Genomic DNA, 24,330 nt, shown 5'->3' on the forward strand with positions numbered 1-24,330 from the left:
TACCTCAAAGACAGACTTTAGCCTAAGTATTCCAGCAGGCTCTACATTTTTTTTTAAAAGACATAGTCCTTGCTTAGTGACCATACAAAGCTATGGCAGAGCTCCCCAGATTCTTATGACCCATTTCATAGTTCCAATGGCTGCAACCTCCCCAGTCATAGTATCACATTTTGGGTGCTTGGCAGTTGGCTCACATTTACGGCTGTTTACAGCATCACAACTGCAATTTCCAAGGTTTTTTTACTAGTTCACTCCTGGTTTCTGGCAAAAAAAAGCAATTGGATATAATGGATTCCCTTGTCCACTGCATCTGCTTAAGGACCATTGCAAAAATGGTCATAAAATTGGGCATGATCATGTAGTGGCCCACTTAACAAGCACAACTACAAGAACAATTCCAGCCGTAAGTCGACAAGCAGAAGCAGTTCTGCAATTGCTGAGCCACTAAAAGCTCCAGTGGTGGCCCTAGAAACCATCTGGCTGGGTGGTGTGCTGGCTGGCTCCACACATTTCCTGCAGCAAGCAGAGTCATGTGACAGAATCACAACATGAAAGTCTTTATTGATTAAAGGTCAGAGTTCTGGACCCAATCTCACCTTGCACAGGTAAGGAAGACTTCACCAGGTTCAGCTGCAGAAAGAACTTTAGGTGGCCAGACGCTCAGCACTAGGAAGCTCCCTGGGGGAGGAGGGATCCAGCCTGGTAAGTCAATTGTTCTTGGCCAAGACATGCAGCCTAAAGTGCTGAGCTTGGACTTCCATCCAGATTAGGAAAGTTTAGGCCTAACTAAAGCAAGAGGGTCAAAATCCAAAATTCCTAACTCCCGTATGGATCATATTTTCCAGATATTGATCCTTGATCCTTTTCCCCAGAGCTACAAAAGAAGGAATGCCGAAAAGCATAAGAGGGCTCATCCGTATCTAATTTCAACAGGGCCTTAGATCCAGCTAATATTTTTCCCTTTTCTACCAAATTTGAACCTGGCATTCATCAACACCGGGACATGCTGCTATAAAACCAGAAAACGCGCTCTGTGCGTGCCCCCAAGCCCGGGAAGTGTTTTCCCCAGTTCCACCATGCTCCGGAAGTCCTTTCTTTGCTTCTTCCCCCTCATGGAGCAGGTTGGCTGCACAGAACCCCCTGAATGCGAATGCTGGTCTCCTTGGGTCCCAACAGGATCATCATCTCAGCAACGCTGGGCCCGTCCTGAAAGGGAAATGGCAGTTACTGCACAGGGAGGGGCAGGCGAGTGCAGTTCTCCCAAGCCCAACTCAGAACAGCGGGAGGAGGGAGACTTGCCTGCAGGCCACTGAGGGAGAGGCGGAGGAGCTTCATCATGCTGCTGTACTTGGTGCCACTTATCTGCTCGTGCAGCTGCCTCAGTTGCTGGCCAAGTTCTTCAGGTCTCTGAGTCACCGGCCCTTCCAGCAGCCTTCAGGAGGAGGACGAGATGACAGAGCAGGCTGAGGGGCTGAACCAGAAGAGAAGCTGGCCCAGCCGGTCAACCGCATCCCTGAGGACCTGGCCTTTCAGTGGAGCTAGAGGGGAGCGCCACAGGGCTCTTTCCAGGAAGCCTTGGGCAGATAGCAGAAACGCTTGCTGATGGATCCCACCTGACGCCCCACGGAGTGTCAAAGTGACTAAATCTGAATCCAGCAGGCATCTGGAGACAAATCGCATGGCACAAACTCAAGCTGCTTGCTTACCTGCCAAACTTTCATGTCATCACAACAGTTTGACTTTTTTTCCACATGGTGTTTGTACTCAAAGGGCAGACCCAATGAAATTTACCCAGCAGGGGAAACGCTCATTTTCACATGAGGATGTTTATGAAAAAGGCAAGTAGGAATTTCTTCTCCCCAAATAGAGCAAGACTCCCCACCAAGACAGTGGTCGGTTTACCTGAGGACCCCCCTTCCTATCTGGTCTGCCTCAGTGGAGATAGCCTGCAGCTTCTCGGAAGGCACAGAGGGTCGGGTCCACAAGAAAGCATAGCTGGGGGACACCAAGTCCTTCAGGCGGCTAATGTGGCCCTAAAAGGAAGGAGGAATTCTGAGAAGCAGAGCCCAGGAGAGGGAGCTCCTGCCACTTTCTCCCCACCATGTGCTGCTCCCCTGGGCAGCATCCTTCAGCTGGTGCTTGGCTCAACTTGCCAAGTAAGTTGATCATCCTGACAGCACGCAAGCATCCCAGCCATGTGGCCAAACAGGTCTGACTTTCTAGCCAGGGAAGGAATTAAAAACCTCTTTATCCAAACTGCCCTTAGCTTAGTATAGGACCAGCATGCACCCCCCGCCTGTCACTTGGCCGGCACCCAGAGACTCCTCTGCTTCCGACTTACCCTCCTTAGCAGGAGCACCTGCTCGATGTAGCCCTTTTCAAGGACCCCCCTCTCTGGAAGCTGCTTTCCATAGACTTCCTCCACAGAGGCCTGGACCTCTGCCACAAGCTTCTGCCGGAGCCTCTCATCTCCAATCTGCTGGGCCAGGTGAACCCTAAACAAAAGAAGGCACTCAACGCAGGCCGAGGCGGAACGGGCCTCTTTGCAGAACGAAGCCACAGCAACCATTCACAAGAACATACCTCACTAAAACGGCCCACTACTCCAAACATCCACCCACCCACCCACCCCCGCACTGCAGCCCTCTTGTAATGCAGAGCCCACCCACTGCTTCCTGTCCTGCCTTCGGGTGCTGGTATATTGACCCCCACCCCCTTCTTTGTGGCCGGCCCTCAGACTGCCCAATTTGGCCAGGTCGTTTTCTGGATATGCTGACATCTTGGGGAAAGAAATTGTGATTCCTCCATTACACACACACACACCCAGTTGACTTCAAGCAGGAGGGGAAACGAATCACAACGGGGGCAGGGGGACCAGCCTCCAAAACAATGCAGCGGGAGCTAGAGAGCACCAGGAGATGCCTGCCTGCTCCTTCGTTTTCTCTACCTGTTGAATTCTGGTAGTTTCTTCAAATCCAGGAGGGCCGGGTGCCTTTCCACCCTGCTCAGATCAAACTCGTCAATCAGCTCCTTTAGCGTTCGTCCTAGTCTATTTTCTGCAAAACAGGTCAAGAAGCTGCTTGACTTCTCCTCACAGATACTGGATTTCTACAAGGCATCACACGGATTTCTCCTCCACAGCCTCTTCTACCTGCCCATCCCTCCATCTCCAACCAAGGGGAGGACAACTATTCCCACCTCAACAGGCCTTGGTGGGACTGATGGTCAGCAAACAGACCCCCAGGATGGAGCCCAGGAAACCACTCAGAGGAGGAGGAGGAGGGTCCAAGGGCAGGCCAGAAAGAGGGAGGGTACAAAGCGCTTGCTGAGGGAGTGGGATGGTATCACCGTCCTTCCTAAACTGTCCAAGGCAACTTCATTAGAGCCTCGGTGGTGCAGTGGTGAGAGTGCAGGCTCCTTCTGCTGACTGCCGGCTGCCTGCAATTTGGCAGTTCAAATCCCACCAGGCTCCAGATTGATTCAGCCTTCCCTCCTTCCGAGGTGGGTAAAATGAGGACCCAGGTTGCTGGGGGCAAGAGGCTGACTCTGCAAACTGCTTAGAGAGGACTATAAAGCCCTGTAAAGCGGTATATAAGTCTAAGTGCCATTGCTATTACCTGCAAACCCTGAGCCAGTGTGTGTCATGAGATCCAGGAGGGTGTCCGGCAAGTAGCCATCTTGCGCAAACTCCTCCACAAAAACATGCCCTTGTCTCTTGGAGAGTTTGCTGCCATCTTCATTCAGGAGCAATGGGAGGTGCCCAAACTGAGGCGGCTCCCAGCCAAAGGCCCTGTAGAGGAGGAGGTGCTTGGAAGTGGAGGTGAGCCATTCAGCTCCCCGCAGAACATGGCTGATCTCCATCAGGTGATCATCCACCACGTTGGCCAGGTGATAGGTTGGAAAGCCATCGCTCTTCAAGATCACGGGATCGCCTTCCACACTGGCCACCTCATGCCTGCTCCACCCATGGATTAGGTCGCAAAAAGGGTCCGACTGCTCTTCCAGGCGAAAACGCACCGCATAGTCAACACCTTGCGACACCTTCTCAGCAACCTCCTTGGGGCTCAGGTGACGACACCTGTTGTCGTACCTATAGGGGAAAACAACATCAACTCTGCAAAACTAGTTACTCCCATTTAAATTAGCCGCCTCTTCCAGCCACAGGTGAAAAACAGGTCCCTGCAGATTTTACTCCGCTAGTCATTGCTGACTTTAGGGGACCTCTGTTTCACCAACCACAGGAGAAAGCAAGAATCTTAAGTGTCTGATGCTAAAGTTTACCCTCGCTACATCAACGGTTCTCACCGTGGAGTCTGTTGTCTGCGCAGCGCTTCCTTCTTTAATAATTCCAGGCGCTGGGGTGTGCAGAAACAGTGGTAGGCCGCCCCTTTCTCAAGAAGCAGGTCTGTGTATTTCTTATATAGGTCACATCGCAGGGATTGCTGGTAAGGGGCAGCAGGGCCTCCCCGGCGAGGGCTCTCATCTGGTGGCAGGCCTGCAGGCAGGCAACAACTATGAGCAAGACAAAGGGATGACAAAAACCACAATCCGGCCCAATCCATTGGCCACACAGGCTCTGCCCCTCCACCCTCAAGCTAGAGAAGGGATCGAGTTGGGGGCACATCTGCTAGTATGTTAAAAGTCCCCACATTTCATTCTCAGGAGGCTGCGGGACTAAAGGTTGATCACGCTCCTAAGATCTCTTTACCAAAAAGATCAGAGAGGCTCTGGAAGAAGCAGCCACAAGTATCAACTGATGGCAAGACTTCAGGGAAGGCTACAAGCATCCCGCAGGAACTTTCCCAACACCAAACAGGCTGATCAACAGCAGGAAAGACAGCTCTCTGTACTCCGGGCACCACTGCATAGTGTTCAAAAATGCTGTACAGTTCCTATTGCTGGTATGTGTGTGTGTGGGGGGGGGGGGGAGGTTAAACCTCCAACAGGACTAGAAACAGGGCCTGGATGATCCATTACTGCAGGGAGGTGTGCTGAGCAAAGAAGAGGATCCACGCTTGTTTCGACAGTGGCAGAACCTTTACCTCTAATACCCACAAAGTGGGTCTGGAACAGGGGCAGACCCCTTGCAGCCACGTGTAACCCCTCCCCCCAACATTTCTCAGGCCCCTAGAGATGATGGGATGGCCAACACACTGGCAGAATAAGATTGCCAAAATGATGGCAAAAGACACCCCCAAAAAAACCCCAGACATACCTGATCCCCTTCAACAGGCTCTGGCCCTTACCTGCCCACTCCAGTGCATCTTCTATGCTTTGAGAGGCTGCCGATACCACCCGGCTTTGATCGGTGTCTTCCAGTCGAAGGATAAAGCTGCCTCGGTGTTTTCGGGCAAAAATATAGTTGTACAGAGCAGTCCGGAGTCCCCCCAAATGTAGAAACCCTGTTCAAAGTAGACAGCAGAGCTCAGAGGAAATGGGCAGATCAGCATAATAATCCCTGTGAAGGGAGGCTAAGCAGACAGTCAGTGACAGAGATCTGGGGAGAGAAAGCACAGCTTTGATTCCAGGGAAAGCCCCCACTTTCCGGAATCCCAGGGGAAGCCATTTAGGCCCTGGGATCTGAAAGGAAGCTGCGCTGAGGGAGGCCAAGCCCCTCCAGCCTCTTATGCAGGCATGCATCATGGGGGCTGGGGAGATTTTTTTTTTAAATGAGGAGTTAGGCTCTATTAGGAGCATTTGTGAAAAGGAGCAAAGGGAAAACACAGCATAGAACAATTGGCCCAGATGCAAAGCCTAAAATTATAAAGGGCAGGTGTGAGAAGGCAAGCAGCCTGCAAAATTTAAAGGCTTTAAAGCCCTTCATGTCTTTGGAACCAGGTTATCGGAGGGACCGGCTCTTGCTGGCCACATCGACCCGACCCAACCCATCAGAGCAGGGAGGCAGGGAATGTTGCAATCCCATCCCCGAGGGATACACACCTGGTGGAACCCAGAAGAAGGGCCTTCTCTGTGGTGGCTCCCTCTCTCTGGAACATCATTCCCCAGAAATTAGAATGGCCCCCTCTCTAATACTCTTCCAGAAGGCACTGAAGCCTGGTTCTGCCAGTGGGCCTGGGGAACCCAGAGCGGGATGGAGCCCATCAAATGGCTCGTGTGATGTGCTGTTGTCGGGGGGGGGAGTTGGGGGTGATTTGTTTATTTTCCAGATGTTGTTCTATTGTACTTTATTAATTTATTTGATTCTTTTTGTTAGTTTTTTTTAAAAAATTATTTTAAATATGGTTTTACATTCTGTAAGCCACCTCGAGTTGCCATGGGCGAATAGGCGGTAGTATAAATTCAATAAATAAATAAATAAAATGGCCAGTGCCTGGGCAGCTGGTGCTGTGTCCATTTAAGACTTGAGCCAGCCCAGCAACTATAAAAGCTGGCAGAGAGGCGGCAGCGGGTGGTGGTTTGTGTCCAGTTGTGGAACTGGAACAGCCTGAAGGGGCCCAAAGCAAACTTTAGTTTAGTTTAGTTTAGTTTATTGTCATTGCACCTCGTACAATGAAATCAAACACCATCTTCAGTGCACATCCACGACTATGAAAATAACACATACTAGACGGAAAATATGAGAATTTATACAAACTGTAAGTGAGGATTATGGGGGTGAAGCACAAAAGACTTGTAACCAACCAACACACTGCATTTAACTGGAAGCTGGTTTTATGTATTGTTTGTCTATGTTTGTTTAAAATTTAAAAAAACTAAAAAAAATAAAGATACATCCTTCTCACAAATACCTGGGGGGTGGGGGGAAGAACAGGAATTGTAGTAGAACTTGGGGAAAAGCGGTACAGTCAACAGGGACATGGGAATCATTTTATCGACGGCTAGACAATAAAAAGTTAGAAAGGGACACTAAAAAGCATAAACATTAAAATGGGAATTGGTTAAAATGGACAAACAAAACATTATGACTACAGTATCAATGTTATTGTGATCAATGATATCATAAACACCATGATTATGATTGCCTAAAAACAACTGTACCTGGACAACACTGGTTGAAACAATTTTATATATTAATAAAACAAAACAGCGAGTGCTATAGCCTTTGCATGCTTGGGGGTCTTACCTCGGGCAGGGGTCTCCAACCTTGGCCACTTTCAGCCTGGCGGACTTCAACTCCCAGAATTCCCCAGCCAGACAAGCTGGCTGGGGAATTCTGGGAGTTGAAGTCCGCCAGGCTGAAAGTGGCCAAGGTGGAGACGCTGCCCTGAGCTAGAGGCTAGAAGGTGGGGCTGTGCTGTCTCTGACGGGTGTTGGAGCTCTATGCGAAAGACTCCCCGGCGGGGGAGCAAAGGCAAGGCAAGCGATCGGCTGTTCCGAGGTTGAGGGAGGCCAGGACGGAGAAAGGCAGGAGGAGAAAGTGGGCTTCCATGGCAACGGAGCACTTGCCTCCTGCAAGGAGCCCCCGCCCGCAGAAAGACCACTTGCGGGGGAGGGGCCCCTCCTCTCCCAGGGAGGCCTTGCGGGGGGCGCTGCAACCTGAGACTACCTCCCAAGGAAACTCAGGGCCCACCGGAGGCCAGGCCGACCTCCCGCGCCAAGAGCCCCGAAGGGTCTCGGTCCCCGCCCTCCCTCCTTCGGGGAGACTCACCGGTTGGGCTGGGCGCGAATCTCACCCGGACGGCGCGCGCCGCCACGCCCGGCGCCATGAGTGGAAACGGAAGCCCCGCCCCCCCACGCGGGCCCCAGCCTATCAGCGCCGAAGGGGGCGGGGCGAGCTGCCCCAGCCTGGTTCCTCCACGCCTTTCCCTCCCCACCCCGCGCCAGGTGGAGCTCGCAGCCACTAGGCCTTCCCAAACGCGCAGGAGGTGGGAAGAAGTCCCCGAGGCAGACCTCCGGCCAGACCGCGGCGGATCAAGAAAGTTCGGCGCGCTCCTCCTACTGAGCAGGCGGCTCGGAGCGGGAGACTCCGCCCCCACCCTGCGGAGGGCGGGGCTCTCCGGCAAGGCCCGCCCCTCGGCCGGAAGGCGCGGCCACGGTGGCCGCCGAGGGCCAATCGCGGCGCCCTTCCCGACGCGCCCCGCGGCCGGGCTGTACACAATCATCATGGCCGCCACCTCTGCTTCCCCCGGTGCGCGTGAGAGAGAGAGAGAGCGCGGCCGCCTCGTCCCCGCGGCGCGCGAGGCGGGGGTCCCGGGGCGGGTGGGGGCCGCGGCGGAGGCGGACCGTCTTCGAGCCCGTCGGCGGGGAGCTCCCGGCGCCTTTGGCATTGCGCGGGGCCCCGGCCGTGCCGCGCTTTGCCCGGCTGCGAGGGGGCGGCGCGAGGGGGGGGCCGGGCCGGGAGCCCCGGAAGGAGCCCCGCGGGGCGCGGGCGAGGTGCCGCCTGGGTCGCGGGTCTATTCCCGTTTGCCTTTTCGCAGACTCGGAGGAAGCCGGCATGGACGCGGAGGTGCGGAACCCGCCCGTGGGCTGCCAAGGCGGAGAGGAGGAGAATGGCTCCCTGGCTGCCGAGAAGGCCTCGGAGGCCGACGAGCCCCAGAGCGAGGCCCCCGACCTGGAGGCCGCCTCCGTCAGCAACGGCGGCGACACCGAGACGGAGAAGGAGCTGGTGGAGCTGAAGATCATCTGGAACAAGAACAAGTACGACCTCAAGTTCCCTCTGGACAGCACAGGAGCGGAGCTGAAGCTGAAAATCCACTCGCTGACAGGTGAGAAGCCGCCTCTTTGACCCCTGGAGGAAGGAGCTCCAGGCTGTGGGGGGGAGGCTCCGGGGTTAAGCCTCCTCCCTCTTGGTTTCCCCCTTTGGCAGGCCTCCCGCCCGCCATGCAGAAGGTCATGTTCAAAGGACTGCTCCCGGAGGAAAAAACCTTGCGGGAAATCAAAGTGATCAGCGGAGCCAAAATAATGGTGGTGGGCTCTACCATCAATGACGTCTTGGCGGTCAACACCCCAAAAGATGCGGCTCAGCAGGAAGTGAAGTCGGAAGAGGCCAAGAAGGAGCCCCTCTGCAGACAAAAGGTTAGTCGGAGCCACCAGCTGGGTTCGAGCCTCCTTTTAAAGAGGTGAACTGTTTTGAACGGTGGGTCTCTTGGAAGAAGGGCTCTCTATATCGGGGGTCCCCAATCTTGGCCACTTTAAGGCTTGTGGGCTTCAACTCACAGAATTCTCCAGCCAGCAGAGCTGCTTTGATGAGCCCCTCCCATTTTTTGACTCTCCTCCTATTAAAAGAAGCTTCCCCCTTATTCTGACATTGTCCTATGACAGAGGTCTCCAAACTTGGCAACTTTTAAGACTTGTGGACTTCAACTCCCAGAATTCTAGCTGGCTGAGTCTTAAGGTTGCCAAGTTTGGGGACCCCTGTCCTAGGGCAGCACAATTCTCTGTTAGAATTTGTCACCTGTTTACCTGAGAAGGAGATCAGTGATTTGGAAGGAAAATAATAAAGTCAGGAAAGGACCAAAGGATTGAGGACAGAAAGTTTCATGATGGTTTAAGGCAGAGGTCTCTAAACTTGGCAACCTTAAGACTTGTGGACTTCAACTCCCAGAATTCTCCAGCCAGCTATGCTGGGTGCTGAAGTCCACAAGTCTTAAAGTTGCTAATTTTAGAGACCTCTGCTCTGTGCATTTCGATGCGTTCCTTCTTTTCCATTAACCCTCCAATTTTAAGATGGGTGGAAGCAATCTTTGCAACCAATTCATTGCCTATCAGCATATTCACAGACAGCCACCTAAACTTTAATTTGTAGAGAATCCCCAGATTGGCAAATCTAATTCAGTAATGCTTTTGGGCCACCAAATGTGCTGCTCCTTTTTTAATTGTACAGGTGGCATGAGATGTTTTAGGTCAGTGGTTCTGATGCTGAACTGGGGATGTTTTGAAGAGGGTGGCCCATACTTATGCCTCATGCTTTATAGGTAGATGGTGCCAGGTGATTTGCCAACATATTCCAAAGGGGTAGGGCAACATTCCTTTTCTGAAAGTCTGCCAGTTAATTTTGCCAGTCATGAGCAACACAGCCTGTTTTCCAGTTAAAGCGTTTTCTTGTAATCCTATCTTTTCCCCCTTGCTGTTATTTTTTGCCATCTCACTGACTTGTTTACAGGTGGTATACAAGGTTTCATTTTTTAGCTATTAAGCAATTGAGCACACACAGGCAGACTATTTTAAACTTCCCAAAGCCTTTTGGTTGGTTCACCATAAGTTATTTATAGCTGCTCTACTTATTTTTGTTGGCTCCTGTTATTGCCTTGGATTTTTGTCAGTGCTGACACTGCTAATATTTCCCATGATTTATCATCTCTTGGTATTACCTTCTTCCCATTTGCTGCTCTTGTGCCTGAGTTTAGCAATTCTTCCACCTTTCAATGGCTGGTTTTTGTTTATTTCTGCAAATCCAATCACCTTGATCCTGTAAGGATAGAACTCTGTAGCTCAGTAAACCAGAGTGCATTTAGGCAGATGTTCCAAATGTTTTGGTCTCCCCATTCAGAAGTTCTGTGACATCTGCATCAAGATTGTTGTGCAATCTTGTTGTGCAGAATTTTGAGAGTGGAGATTACAGCTTGGTGTGCAATCTCCAGATCTGTGAGCACATAGAGAGGTATGCATTGACTGATCCTTCAACTCATCCTTTGAATTTGAAAAAATTGCTTGTCCCATCTAGATTTTCTGTGTAACTTCAGCCAGATTGTTTGTTGGGAAACCATGAATTCTGCTCCCTAAGAAAGAAATGCTGACACAACAAGAACACTTTGGTGTCTTTTAATTAGCACCTATTTGCAGCTCATTTGTAAAGTGCTATTTTCTAAGGGAAGGTTGTGCACCTCAGACTTTTTAGATTTCTCATTGATGTGCTGGCAAGTAAGCAAAGCAGAAATCTGGGAAGACTTCTATCGTTCTTTTTTTAAAATTTTTATTTCTGCTTTACAGCAACATAGGAAAGTCTTGGATAAAGGGAAGCCTGAAGATGTCATGCCTTCTGTCAAAGGTGTCCAGGTAAGAAACAAGAGTTGAAGGCCCAGAGATTGGCAACTCTGGCTGTTTTCTTCTTACTGATAGATGTTGTAAACAGAATATCGTGTTTTTCCTTGTACTGTGAGTTGTTTTGTTCATAGAAGCTTGTGTCTCAACCTCTTTAGGAGCGTCTGCCGACTGTTCCTTTATCGGGCATGTACAACAAGTCAGGTGGAAAAGTACGGCTAACCTTTAAACTTGAACAAGATCAGCTCTGGATTGGCACTAAAGGTGCGTGCCCAAGTTGTGTGATTGTTCCGATCCTGAAAGCTTAGCTTTGTGTGATAACAGTACGTTGTGATTATTGTATCTAGGCTGGTGAGCTATTCACTGAATCCAATTCCCCTGTCAATTAAGCCAATTTAAGTAGATCCGTTTTGATTTGTGAGCAATGCGTGAAGCTTAGCCAAAACATTAGCAACAGGAGGGTCTTTAGCTGCCCTTCGAACTGGATGCTTTTAGGGTAAAAGATTCCGGTTCTGAGAAAAGGGACAGCAGCCTCAAGACAGGATGGAGCCCCTCTGGCCCTGCTGTGTGTCACTTGAAGGCCCGTAGCCTCAGTCGGCTGGAATGCGAGTGAAAGAAGCGGCAAGCTAAATAAGATGTCATTGTGAAGCTTCCATGTGAGGTGGCATTTATGGGGCTGTTTTTCACTCTTGATATTTCACTGTAAACAATAAACAGAATAGTCCAGAAATATTGTTTTACTTACATATTTTTTACTTTTTGGTACTGTTAAGCATTACAGCTCTTGCTGATGTTTTTTTAACAGCAAATACTGTTAATTGAATTCTAAATGCTTCTAAAGTAATTATGCAATCTTAATTTTGGTTTGGTAGCATATATTCTGCAATACAGGGAGTTCTCAATTTAAGACCACAATTGAGCCCAAAATTTATATTGCTAAGTGAAACAGTTAAGTGAATTTTCCACCATTTTACAACCTTTCTTGCCACAAGTTGTTTAGCGAATCACTGCAGTTGTTAAGTTAGTAACCCGGTTGTTAAGTGAATCTGGCTTCCCCATTGACTTTGCTTGTCAGAAGGTTGCAAAAAGGATCAAGTGACCATGGGGAAGCTACAACAGTGGCGTGAAAACTGGCCATAACCCTTTTTTCAGTGTTGTAATTTCAAACGGTCACTAAATGAACTGTTGTAAGTCGAGGACTACCTGTAATTAAGGATATGTTTTCGCTCCTTAAAGCCTTGTTGAATCGAGTTGAACATAAATTATAGGAAATAAATATAATGGGATCAACAGGCACAGAATGCTTTGCTCCACTAAGTTCAAAGTATTTGTACTTTTTTCATATTACAAGCAACTGAATCTTTTTTGTGTGGCATAGTTTATTTTTTGTTAATGTTACGTTGAGCATAGTTCAGTAATTTTGTCTATTGACATCTCTTTTGAAGCTATATCTTTGCTTTAAATATACGGCAAATGCTTTGCTCCAGTAAATGCACAATTGGATAATTTTGTTAAGTTTGTTTAGAGCTAAGCAGCTGATAATTTGGGTTCTTGTTAAACTCTGAGTCTGGTTGTTCTTGCATCCATTCTGAATACAAGGGAGAGTGAAGTTTATGGGTGGATTATTTAAAGAGCGTTTCTGGCTTAGCATTCATTTATTCGATGACTGGTCCCTGAAGTTCTGGACATTGCAATACACCTGTGATGGTCATGTGAACAAACTCCAGCCTGCTTAGGACCACCGTTTGGCCAGCCCCTTAACATCAGCTGCCCCGCCACACCATGCATGGCACCACTGCTGTGCCAGCCAGGGCCTTTTTTCTCACCAGGCTTCTTTGACACCCGCAGGGCCAGGGCCTCCGTTTACCCACCAGGCTTCCTTTTGCAAAAGACAACTCTGGGTGGGGTGTGAGAGAAGCCCCGGCTGCACCAGCACAAAAGAAGGGCCCAATCGGTATGGAGTGGTGTGCAGTGTAGCCAGACGACATGGCATGCAGGGCTGGGCATCTGGTGGCAACGGGAAGGTGGGCAGCCAAAAGGGCAGAGATGGCAATAGCCCTTAGGTTGATATGCCACTCTCTAGTCCTTTGCAGCACTCTCTGAGTGGTTTACAACATCAGCACATTGCCCCCAGCAATCTGGGTCCTCACTTTACCAGTCTTGGAAGGGTGTATGGCTGAGTCCACTTTGAGCTGATCAGGATCAAACTCCAGGCTGAGGTTGCCTGCAATCTACAATCTAACCAGTTTGCCACCATGGCGGGGTAGCTCAAGAGGAGGCAGTCCCTTATATCAAGGCTCAAAGCTGGGAGGGACCAACAAGGGCTTGGATCAGGGTGAGTCCTCACCTAGCAACCTGTGGGATTTGGATGATGACGGTAAAGGGGACCGCCATGGCTAAGCCATGCCGTCACATGACATCATGGTTTACAACCGCATGGCTTAGCGATGGGAATTCTGGTCCCAGTTACCATTCTTAACTGAGAGCTACCAGTAGTAGCTTATCTTGGCAATCTTAGTTGGGGTTTTCCACTGTCAAGGAAGAAATCACTAAGCAAGACCAACTGGTAAACACTGACCTTCCATGCACTGGAGATGTGACCTAGCCTGGAGATAAACGTTGGGGAAAATTACTAAGATCAGAATATGTAAAGTTTGACGTAGATACTAGTTACAATTGAAGTTGATCCTTTATCCAGCCAAAGGCTGCGTGCCAGTAAGACAAGAGGGAATAAAAGATTTAATGATGGTATTCTTGTCCTTTTAAGATAAGCTTGGTGGCTGGGAAGGGAGAATATGGGGAAATGTGGAACATCAGTTATCCTAACTTTTTCTGTCTCTCAACGTAGAAAGAACAGAAAAGTTACCCATGGGATCCATCAAGAACGTGGTGAGCGAACCCATTGAAGGGCATGAAGATTATCATATGATGGTAAGTGGCTTCGGCTGAGGATTGACGCCTTCCCGTGGGAAAAGGCAGTCGGCCTTAGGGGCTCCAGGAGAGTTTCTCCATGGAGGCAGCAGCTCTTCATATCAGGGTCCCTCAACAAGCCAGGACATTAACAACTTCAGAATGTCTAAGTAAAGCCAGTTTGGTCTTTTCTGCTTCTTTGCTGTAACCATCATTCTTGGCAGCTAGTTAGTTCTCACCTTCAGTTCCACTCTCCCCCATCTGCAGTCATCCCAAGTCCTAGATCATCAGACCTTCAGGTAACTTGGCCTCCAACTGCGGCTTCTGAATGCCAGGTCAGCCTGTAATGTTGGGCTCTGTCGGCCGTTATTGTGTTGTGATCGATTTGGAATGTTTCACCAAGGCCTGGATGAGCACAGAAGAGGCTTTGGGTTAGCAGCAGGCCTCCTTCCAAGGCTGGGAAGTGCCCCAGGAATTCATGGCTACCATGATAGCCACGAACTGCACACAGATCATCATACCCCAAACCCTGGATCTTAATTTTTTTTTATTTTTTGCCTCAGGGCAGTTGCAACATGACCTGGTGGAGAAGATTAATGTAACGCCTGCTCTTGGTTGTGGCCAGACCATAGTCTGGTTGTCTAGAAGCCTTTAGAATCTTCAGGTGCCAGATGCATCCGGTTCACATCCTGAGCGTGTTTGGGGAGCTTTCTGAGGTTTGGAGGGACGCTCCTCACTTGAAGCGAGGAGGTTACGAAACGTGGGGTTGGATGGGCCCTGAGTGGCCTCCCCTTATGTGCCTGTCTTAGGGCTCCCCCGGCTTTCTGAGGAGCCCCAGAAAATGAGCAGCAGCAGGAAGACTCTGAGGATGCTGCTGGGGAGAGACGGGGACCAAACCAGCCTGGAACCCGCATTAGGGACTCCATTGTGGCACTAAGAGGAGCAGAACTTGATCGTTTTCCTGCTCCTCTTGTGTCCACCCAGGGCCACTTAGCAGCCTGGCTGAGGGTCAGCTGGACTTTCTCTGGGAAGAGGATGGTTGGAGCAATACCTTGTGGGGGGCCGCTATGAGCATCGTGATTGGCAGCCGAGGGATAAAGTTCCTCCAGCCAGGCAGGTCCCCTTGGACTTGCCCTTCATCTGGGAGGAGTTTTGTCCTGTGAGTCTTGAGGAAGAGGGCCTTGGAGTTGTTAGCGCAGCTGCCTGTAGGACAGATCCGCGTCCTGCCTGGCAAAGCCATCAGAAGGAAATGTGTTGCTGTAGGCCCTGGGTCTCAAACACGGTTTCATTGAAGGTCGCATCAGGGTTGTGTTTGGCTTGGTGGGACTGAGGTGGGCATGGCCACGTCGACGTCACTTGCATCAGGGGCGCCTCTGGTGGGCCAAGCACTCTGCCAGCTCCTGAGCTCCGTTTTTGGCTGTAGCGGCCTCCTACAGCCCTCTGCTGGTGAAGACGGAGCTCGGGAGGGCTGCGAGCTCCCCTTTTGGCCAGCAGAGGCACCGTGGGCCGGTCTGCTGTTTCCAGAGCAGTCCCGCAGGCCAGATCGAAGCATCCCAGGGGCCAAATCTGGCCCGCAGGCCTTGAGTTTGACACCCCTACTGTAGGGGCTTCTTCCTTGAGTGAAAGGGTAGCGTGTGCCCCCTCCTTAAGAAGCCCTCAGTGGATACAGAGACGGTGGAACAATTTCCATTTACTCTCTCTTTTGAGGAAGAAGGAGGGTTGAGCTGAAGTTCCAGAGAATCTTGGAAGAAAAAGATTACCTGGAATCTTTTCAGCACTGATTGCCTGTGCAGGTGATCTCCGGCAGAGCCAGGAAAGAGCCAGTGCAGCCTCGATTGTGGCAGCCCCCGGAGGGTTTGGGAGGGACGCTGTTTTGCTGTGGCTTTTCTTCTGCCTCCTAGGTTGGGGCGTGGACGCGGTAGAAGCGAGAGAGCGAACCTTAAGAGATCAGTGTCCTCCCCTCTCTTATTTAAGATCTACCTGGGGTTGCTGGCCAAATGCCCAGAGTACGCTGGTGAATCCCAGTTATCCGCCTTGACCGGGTGGGGTGGGGGCTACCCAAGTGATGCTTTTGAGAGAGAGTCGCAAGGGTTGGAGGCTTGGAGCTGGGAAGCTGGCTGTGTTCGAGAACGTGTCAGATTTCGTTCTCAAGGGGGCTGAGCTTCCCCACGAGAAATGGCGCACAGTCAGGGTTCCTCTTGGACTTGAAAGAGCAGGCGCTTTCCAGGTCCATCTTATTGTTGTAATGCATAACATAGTCACCTCTTGTTTGGACTATAGGTAATCCTTGACTTGCAGCCCCAATTGAGACCAGAATCTTGGGTCATTGAGAGATGCAGTCGTTAAGTGAGACACCACACGACCGTTTCACTCAACAACCGCAATCTCCACACTGCCGATTGCGGTTGTAAAATGATTCCCTGGGACGTGAGGTGGATGGAGCCAAGGAGCGGCCTGCCACAGGGGCTCCTCTTCCACGGGGCCAGGGCCCCCCCTGGCAGGCAGCCCTTTCGCTCTCACAGGGGCTGGCTGAAAAATGGCAGAATCCTTTCCAGGAGGGTTTGCAGGCAGCCCCCGAGACGAGAGCAAGGGCTCCCTGCTGCCGGGGCTCCCTGCCAAAATCCTGCTTCAGGCAACCCCAGGAATCAGCCAGCTGGCAATTTGCAATCTTCCCTCCCGGCTCCCACGTTGAATTTCTGGGAAAGCCAGTTGGGAAGATGGCAACGGGCAATCCCACAGTCGCAAGGCTCTTGGCAACCCCTAGTGAGAGAGAACCGGTTGCCAAGAGCCCAGGATCCTTGCAGCCACGTGGCCGTAACTTCAGGGGTCATAAATCCCTTCACTCAGTGGCGTCGTCCTCATCGTTTTGAATGACGGCTGAACAGTTTGGTGGTTCAGCAGGTCTGCCTGTCCTGCCGTTGCTCTTTTGGAAGATGGCTTGGCCCTTCCAGTTGATCCAGGATGCAGCCACCTTGCAAGGGTCCTGTCCCCAGTTGGTTGTCTGGGGGCTCCTCAGGGTACCGGCTGTCACGTACAGAGCCCCAAATTGGACCCTGGAGATTTTGTGGGACCCTCTAACTGCCTGCCTGTCCCAGAAGAGGGGGCCGGGTGGGCGTGATTGGATCCCACCTGCAGAACGGCAGCATTTTGGGTGCCTTCTCTGTGTTGCTGCTCCTGCCCCCAAGAATACCTTCCTCCCTGAGGCTGGTTTGTTTCCAACTCTGTGGGCCTTCAGGAGAGCATTCAATTTTTTACTTTTTGAAGCAAAATTTATGAACGATAATTGCATGGATTTTTGTTTGTTTTTTCTCAGTGCACTGCAATTGTTGTATTTGTGCCTGTACTACTAGCAGGGTTTTCCGTGCTGTTTTTCACCCATTGGATCCTGCTCTGAGTTGCTTCAGTTAGGCCACCCTGTAAATCAAAGAAATGAGTCCATTTATAGAAAACATTTATAGAGACCCGGTTCTGGGTCTCTTGGCCTCGGTAACATCCTTTTCCATGCGTTTTCTGCCATCCCTTCCCCCTGTTCTGTGGAGGGCTGGAACACGAACTTCATCTCGGGGTGCTGTTTACCCAACAAGCCCTCCCCCGCCCCCCCAGGAGTGCTGGTGGATGGTCCTGCATCTGGGGAATCCGAGCCCTGCAATTATCGCTCCCTCTTTATTGCGCATCAGTGGTGCAATGTGGCGCAACTTCGGTTCAAAATCTGCTTTGCTGTCTAGACCTTCACAAGGCAGCTAGATTGCCAGCCAGTCTGCGGATGCAGCCCCGGTTTGAAGAGCAAGCTTGGTTCCCTAGCCGGCCAGTTCAGATGAACAGCAGACCCTGGCTTGTGGCCTGGGGGAATTGGCAACCGGGCTGCCGGATCCAAGGGGAGGAGAAAGCCGCTTCCCCAGGGCTCCTTGTGGGGCAGCTGTGGGACAGCGGAATGGCTCCTCCAGCCTTGCTGAGTAGGAAAAATGGGGGGCAGGTGGTGTCAAGGGGGGGGGCTCAAACTTTCCTGGAGGGGACCTGGAACTGAGGTGGTTACTTTACTGTTGTAATGTTTGGCTTATATCGTTGGACTCCAGGTAAGAGTTTCTGACACAAAGACCCTTGATTCTACAGCTGTGTGTAAATAGCAGGGAGGGGATTGTGGCTCATGGGTTTTCAACCCTCCCTCCCTCCCGCAGGCTTTCCAGTTGGGTCCCACAGAAGCCTCTTACTACTGGGTCTACTGGGTGCCCACCCAGTACGTGGATGCAATCAAGGATACGGTGCTAGGGAAGTGGCAGTACTTTTGAAGGCACGCTCACCTCTGGCACGGAGACGGACTGGGATCTTAAGGACACTGCTGGAAGAGGCCCGGATGGGTTTGGTTCCTGGGACTTCTTCACCAACGCCATCTGGGAGAGGCCTGGGAGAACGCCAGAGGTGGGGAATCTCTCGCCATTAGTTCCTTTTTAACTTAAAGCAGTGCAGCAGCAACAGCAGCGGCGGCGGCAGCAGCGGCGGCAGGAGCTCTTGTTCTGCGGCAGCTTCAACCGTATTTAAAAAAAAGCAAATACAAATGGAAATCAATAAATCTTAATTTACAACCACTGTGTGTAAATACACTTCAGCTCTGCAGCTCTTCAGATTTCGACAAAAAACCAAAACAATACGTCACTGTGGATTTTCTACGTGGCTTGGACAAGAGGCGAATATTTTCATAATTCTTCATATATAAATACCATTGTTTGGGCTTGTAATTGGGCGTCGGAGAAATAGGTTTTACTCATCTCTTCTCCTGGAACATTAACGAAAACTCTTCGACCGTACGTAAACTTGGGTGGGGGTGGGGGCTCAAAAGCCGTTCGCTTCCTTCTCCTTGGGCTTTTGTAACCTTTCTGGTGTCGGTAGGGTACAGTTTCCACCTGAGAACCCAAAGGGGGTCAGCTGTTTTTAAATTTTGTGGTGAATCTTTTCATATCTGTCATTGGGCGAAAGGGAGGGAGTTGTTATGTGGGAAATGTGCCATCAAGCCGACCTGTTGCTCAGTTGGGGGTGTTTTCCCGTGCTCCCCCCTCCCCCGCTGCTGTTGCCATAGCTGGGGGAGCCCAGTTGCCTTAAGAAGCCGCTTCCTTTGGCCCTTTCCCTTAAACGGCCCACGAGCCCCCTGTGCTCTAAAGGTGCTACTGTCGCTACTTAGTATTTGGCGTTTTCTTTCCCGCAGGGAGGGTTTTTTTAGAGCAGCGCGTCCAGGGGTAAGAAATCCTGTCTTCCAAGCTAGCAGATGCAGCCAAAGGCTTTTCGGAGCCAACCTGGGCACCAGGTCACTGCCGCCATATCCTTCCTTTGTAACCGCCAGAGTGGCTTTGGTTCCAGGCCTGCTAGCTCTGGAATGCCAACAGTGAACTCTCCTTTTGGTTTTCCTTTTCTGTCCCTTCCTTTCTTTGTTGAAAACCATGCTGGGGAATTTCACTCACAGCCTTTTGTGTTTCTTGCCAGACCGGAAAGGCCATCTGTCTTCTGCTGCTGGTTCCATCTAGTGCCCTCGAAATGGTAAATTTTAAAGAGGCTTGGGAATCGTAACGGCTCCTACGTAGGCCGTTTTCTACAGCTGTCCAGGTTAGAGATCGGTTGTTATTCTGAAAAATTATGAAGCCATGGAAGAGGAAAAGAATCCAGTAAAAAAAATAAGACATGTTGGTATAGTTATTCTGTGTCCTTCATTCTGCATAATAAGCAGAACAGAATTATTCTGAGTATATTTATGACAAAAACATAAACTTTTTATTTTTATGTTTGTGTCTTAATTGTACTCAAACAATACCTACAAATATACCTAGTGTTAAAGATTAGCCCTCCAAGCTGCTGTATCCTAAGATATCTAAAAGGAGGATTTTTGTAACACATATTGCAAATTAGTTAAAATAAATTCCATTGGACTCAGTAGGATTTCCTTGGAGTAAACTTTGCAAGTAGCAGAAAGTAGAATTTTCCAGCATAGGAACTTACCAAAATTGTAATGACTAAAGGAAGACTTTACTACCTGGAAAAATTTATGTAGATCATTATGAAACTTATCTTTTTAGAAAAAGCTCACAAGAAAATAAATATTCCTATAAATGAAATTAAGGTGTGGCAATAAACTTGATCACATTGAACTCTTATCTTACTTGTATTTATCTTAGTCTAACTTGGGTAAATCAACAGCTGAAAATGTAGGAGCCCTGCGGTGCTAAACAGGTTTCTCTGTGAGTAAATCTCCAGGCCTTCAGCCATCTTATTTGCAGGTCAACGTGTAGAGAGTTGCAACCCAAATAGATTGTCACGTACATGTAATCTGGGATCGGACTCCATGGCCTGAATAGAGCCAAGGACCCATAGAAAAAAGACAAGAAATTTCAGAATCTTGTAGCTGGATTTTAATTGGTGTCGCTTACATTTCGGCTTTGGCGATTCTTGCTTAATTCAAGCAGATCCAAAACGACCAACTTTGAGAGGTCTGGGGTTGCGTTGCTGCTACGGATGCTGCGTCCCCTGAAGCTCCAAGGAAGCAGGGATTTCTCTTCTGAAACTCCTCCAACCGCCGAGCCTGTCGGTCTCCTGGAAGGGGAAGGAGGGATTGCAGCCCCCACCTCCTGCTTCGTGGGCCAGGGTGCCAGGGGGTTCTCCTGGGAACGACGGAGGCACGGAGCCCTTTGCTGTCCTGCACGGATGATGCCAGCACAGCCGGCTAATGCTCCAGCACCAGCAGCATCGGTGTCCTGTGGCTGATGAGCTAAAGGAGCCATGTGCCCGCAGTTCCCCCGCACTGCTTGCAAGAGGTTCCTGCTCGCCTTGCTGGGGGTAGAACACCCGAGTTCCTCTTGTCTCCTCCGGCCCAGCCCAGATTTTTCTCAGAGGGGCCTTTCAGCCTCAACTCTGCTCAGAGGAACTTTGCTTTTAAGTGAGGAGGGAGGGGAGGGGAGTGGGGATTTCTCTCTGCCAGCCCCCTGGAGGAACAGGGCTGCATTTTGGATCAAAGCATTTGAAACAGGAGAGAACCCTTGAGCATGTGCAGAGAGCAGGCTCCTCCTGCCCTTCCCCCCCCCCCCATCCATCTGGAGAGAAGCTACAGCTTGGACTTCGGTCCTGCTCCCCCGCCCCTTGGGGGGTTCTTCTCTCTTAAAAGTGGCCTTGATCCTTGGGGACCCCTGAACCCCCCCTCCTCCCATTACTGAACGAAGCGCCAGGTCTTCCCTCCTGTTCACAACGTCCTCCAGGCCAGGGGCTGTTCCCCTCCAGCCGAGAAAGCACCTCCTTCCTGCCTTTAAGGGGCATGGCTCTTTCTGGGCAGGTCGAGACATTTGTGGGCCGCCAACTTCCTTTCCCAGGACTGGTTGGGGGCCCACGGGGACTATTTTGGAAGGCTTGGATTCCTGTGTATTTTTTCAGGTGAACAGAGGAGAGAAACCGGCAACTGCGACCCTGGAGGGGGATTAGGAGCTTTGGGGGGGGGGGATTTGGTGCTCTCCCCTGTGAGGGAGGGAAGGAAGGGGCAGCCTTGGACATGGGATGTGGGTTTGTCTTGCCTGTCAGCAGCCTTCATTGTACTTCTGCCTCTGACAACCCAGTAGAGCAGGGGGTCTCCAACCCTGGCCACTTTAAGACTTGTGGACCAACTCCCAAGCTGGCTGAGGAACTCTGGGAGTTGAAGTCCACATGTCTTAAGGTGGCCAAAGTTGGAGAGCCCCTGCGGTAGAGCCGCTGTTTTGAAGGAGAACTTACCGTCTACACTACGCAGCCTTACTTGCCTGTCCTTGCAGTCTCACGTCTTTCCTTCCTTCCTTCCTGAGAAATCAAGAAAGGGTCCCGTGGGGTCTTCCTCGTCTCTTTTGCCGCCTTTGGAGAGCAAGTTCTCCCTCGCCTCCTCCCCAGCTAATGGGTGGTGGCATTCCCCTCCCATTTCATCCCACTGAGGCCGGAGTGAAAGCATCTCAGCCTCTCAGTGCTGGGAACGCTTCTGGTGTCGGAAGGCAACAAGTGTGATTAGGAAACGCCACTGGATCCAGGGATTGGGAATGCTCTTCCGGACTTGGCCTTATCCTCACTGACTCCTGGGATCTTTCCTGGTGCCAGCAGGTCCAAAGACACAAAGACGCTTGCAGTTAATTTCAGAGGACATTTTTCCCATCCAAAATGCCTCACCCGCTGAGGGGGTTACAAAATACACCGTCTCTTCTGCTTCCTGCTTCTCCGGGCAACGTAGATGCTCCCATCCTGCATTCCAAGGGTGCGAGTTAATTTGTCCATTTCCACACACTCGAAAGATGTTTTTAATTATTAAACCTTCAGGTGGCGTGGAGTTTTTCTTTCAGTACCGGGCCTAGGAGATTCTTGCTGCTGTTAATACGTGTAATATAAGATATGTTATAGTTTCTTTTTATTATTCCTAAGAGGAATAATTCCGGGACAAAATCAATTTTGTTTTCAATTAACTCTTCTAACCACATTTGAATCACTTTCCAATATTTTTTCGCTTCGGGGCACGACCACCAAGAATGAAAGAAGGTACCTTGTTGTCCACGTTTCCAGCAATTTGGTTTTAAATTTGGATAGATTTTAGCCAATCTCGAAGGTGCCATATACCAATGATAGAACATTTTATGTTGATTTTCCTTGTAAGCTGCCGATTTTGTTACTTTATAATTCGTATTCCAAATCTTTTCCCACTCTCCCAAATCAATAGATGTCCAAAATTTCTACCCCATGCAATCATTGATCCTTTTATAATCTCCTCTGCTCTATCAAATTCTAATAAATGTTTACATATCTTTGATAATAATTTCTCATCTGGGCCAATCAAAATTTTATCTAGTTGTTGTAATGTTGTCTATTCCAGATTTTTATATCTTGCTTGTGTGGTTTGCATGTAGGTCCACCAGTCCAATTTTATTCCCTGTTCTTCCTATTTTTGTCTGCTCTTTAAATTCCCTTGTTTATCTAAAATTTCCCTATACCTGGCTGTTTTCTTAACCTCCGTTATATTAGGGTGGATTACTGCTTCTAAGGGAGATACCCAGTTTGGAATTTTGCGATAATATTTATTCTCTATTTGTCTCCATGTTTGTATCAGCACATCTCTTATTTTATGTCTATGGAAGTATACATACTTTCTTTATCCCACAGGAAGGTATGCTGCCCTCTTGGTAAGTCATGCCCAGGTGTGATGACTTTTTTGATCTTGATAAACTTCGGCTGATGCAGCCCAGGACCGAATCTGCTTGTTTTGCAGGTGCATCAACACACTGGTGGCTCCTATTTAGCTTCAGGCACCGGATCTTTCCCACATCCTTTGTCTTTTATTTTTGTTATCTAAATACAGGACTTATTTGCTTTGGTCTGTCAAAGCAATATGCATATTTTCTGGCTGATCTCTTAAATTTTGACCAGTCCAAGGAAGGAGCCTTGCAATCCATGAGTCTGGTATGATACAAAAACGAGCGATGTCCCCTCATTTGGTATCTTTGTGTTGTCTCAGGTTAACTGAGATTGGACTGCCATTGTCCGAAAGGGTGTAGCGTCTCCTGCTTGGGTGGAGGGTTGGGCTAGATGACCTGCCAGATCCCTCCCAACTCTGTTAATCCGTCATCTGTAAACTGAGCCCAGCTCACCTTTTGCCTTTATGCAAACCGTCTTGCATATTTTGTTCACCTTGTGGGGTGAAATGCTGCCAGGAAGAAATTCTGTCGCCTGCCCTTCAAGAAGAAGTGGGTCCCGAAACCAGCACATCACACACCTATCAAAGAACGAGCAGACAGAATAAGCAAAAACAGCCCATTACTGACGACTTTTAATTATGTTTGCAGACTGTTGTAAGTGGCATAAAGCTAGAATCCAGGATGTGGTGGGTTCTAGTCCTGCCTTGAGCAAACACTTCCGGGAAACCTTGCCAAGAAAACGGCAGGGACAGGTAGTTAGGCAGGCTCCAGGAATCAGCACTGAATCGGGGGCACCTTCTCCTCCCCCCCCCCCACCAAAAAAAACCCCCAAAGGATATTGGTGTGAAGCAGGGGTCTCCAACCTTGGCAGCTGGCTGGGGAATTCTGGGAGTTAAAGTCCCCCAGGCTTAAAGTGGCCAAGGTTGGAGACCCCTGGTGTGAAGCGTGTGAGCTTATTGTGTCCTATTTGAGCATTTTTTGGCCAAGGGTGGGTGGGTGGGTGGGTTTTCTTGCGTCCCTGGAGGGGCGTTGGTGTCCAAGAGCCTCTTTGTGTGTCGGGGTGTGTGTGTGTGTGTGTGTGTGCTCCGATTCCTGCACAGCTGCCTTTGCTTTCCCTGCAGAAGGGATAGTGTCACCCCCGCCCTTCAGTTTCTTCACGGGGTTTGGAAGGGCGCCCCCCTGGCGATCTATCCGGGCTGTCGGGAGCCGAGCCGGCGGCCCTGCTCTCTCTCCAGTAAGGGCTGGAAGGGGCGTCCTTGGAAGCTGGGGAGAAACGGTGGGGAGGGGGGGGGACGAGACCCCCGCACAA

The 24,330-nt window shown here is 50.2% G+C and overlaps 2 protein-coding genes across 2 annotated transcripts; one reads left to right on the forward strand and one right to left on the reverse strand.

Annotated features, from left to right (window-relative positions):
• Positions 1-541: 541 nt before the first annotated feature.
• On the reverse strand, positions 542-7,954 carry EARS2 (glutamyl-tRNA synthetase 2, mitochondrial). Its single transcript, XM_026704025.2, has 9 exons — positions 7,610-7,954; positions 5,247-5,402; positions 4,306-4,495; positions 3,618-4,090; positions 2,948-3,056; positions 2,342-2,495; positions 1,903-2,033; positions 1,300-1,432; positions 542-1,206 (listed from the first exon to the last, which is right to left on the reverse strand). Exons 1-9 carry the CDS (start codon positions 7,665-7,667, stop codon positions 1,111-1,113), a joined length of 1,500 nt encoding a protein of 499 aa, XP_026559810.1. The 5' UTR covers positions 7,668-7,954; the 3' UTR covers positions 542-1,110.
• Positions 7,955-8,040: 86 nt separating this feature from the next.
• UBFD1 (ubiquitin family domain containing 1) lies at positions 8,041-19,985 on the forward strand. Its single transcript, XM_026704042.2, has 7 exons — positions 8,041-8,089; positions 8,379-8,666; positions 8,768-8,976; positions 10,891-10,956; positions 11,100-11,205; positions 13,790-13,872; positions 18,027-19,985. The coding sequence occupies exons 1-7, from the start codon at positions 8,065-8,067 to the stop codon at positions 18,135-18,137; spliced, it is 888 nt and encodes a 295-aa protein (XP_026559827.1). The 5' UTR covers positions 8,041-8,064; the 3' UTR covers positions 18,138-19,985.
• The last annotated feature ends 4,345 nt before the right edge of the window (positions 19,986-24,330 follow it).

The sequence above is a fragment of the Pseudonaja textilis genome, chromosome 14, assembly GCF_049901715.1.
Source record: "Pseudonaja textilis isolate UNSWEBS1 chromosome 14, rPseTex1.2, whole genome shotgun sequence".
NCBI lineage: Eukaryota > Metazoa > Chordata > Lepidosauria > Squamata > Elapidae > Pseudonaja > Pseudonaja textilis.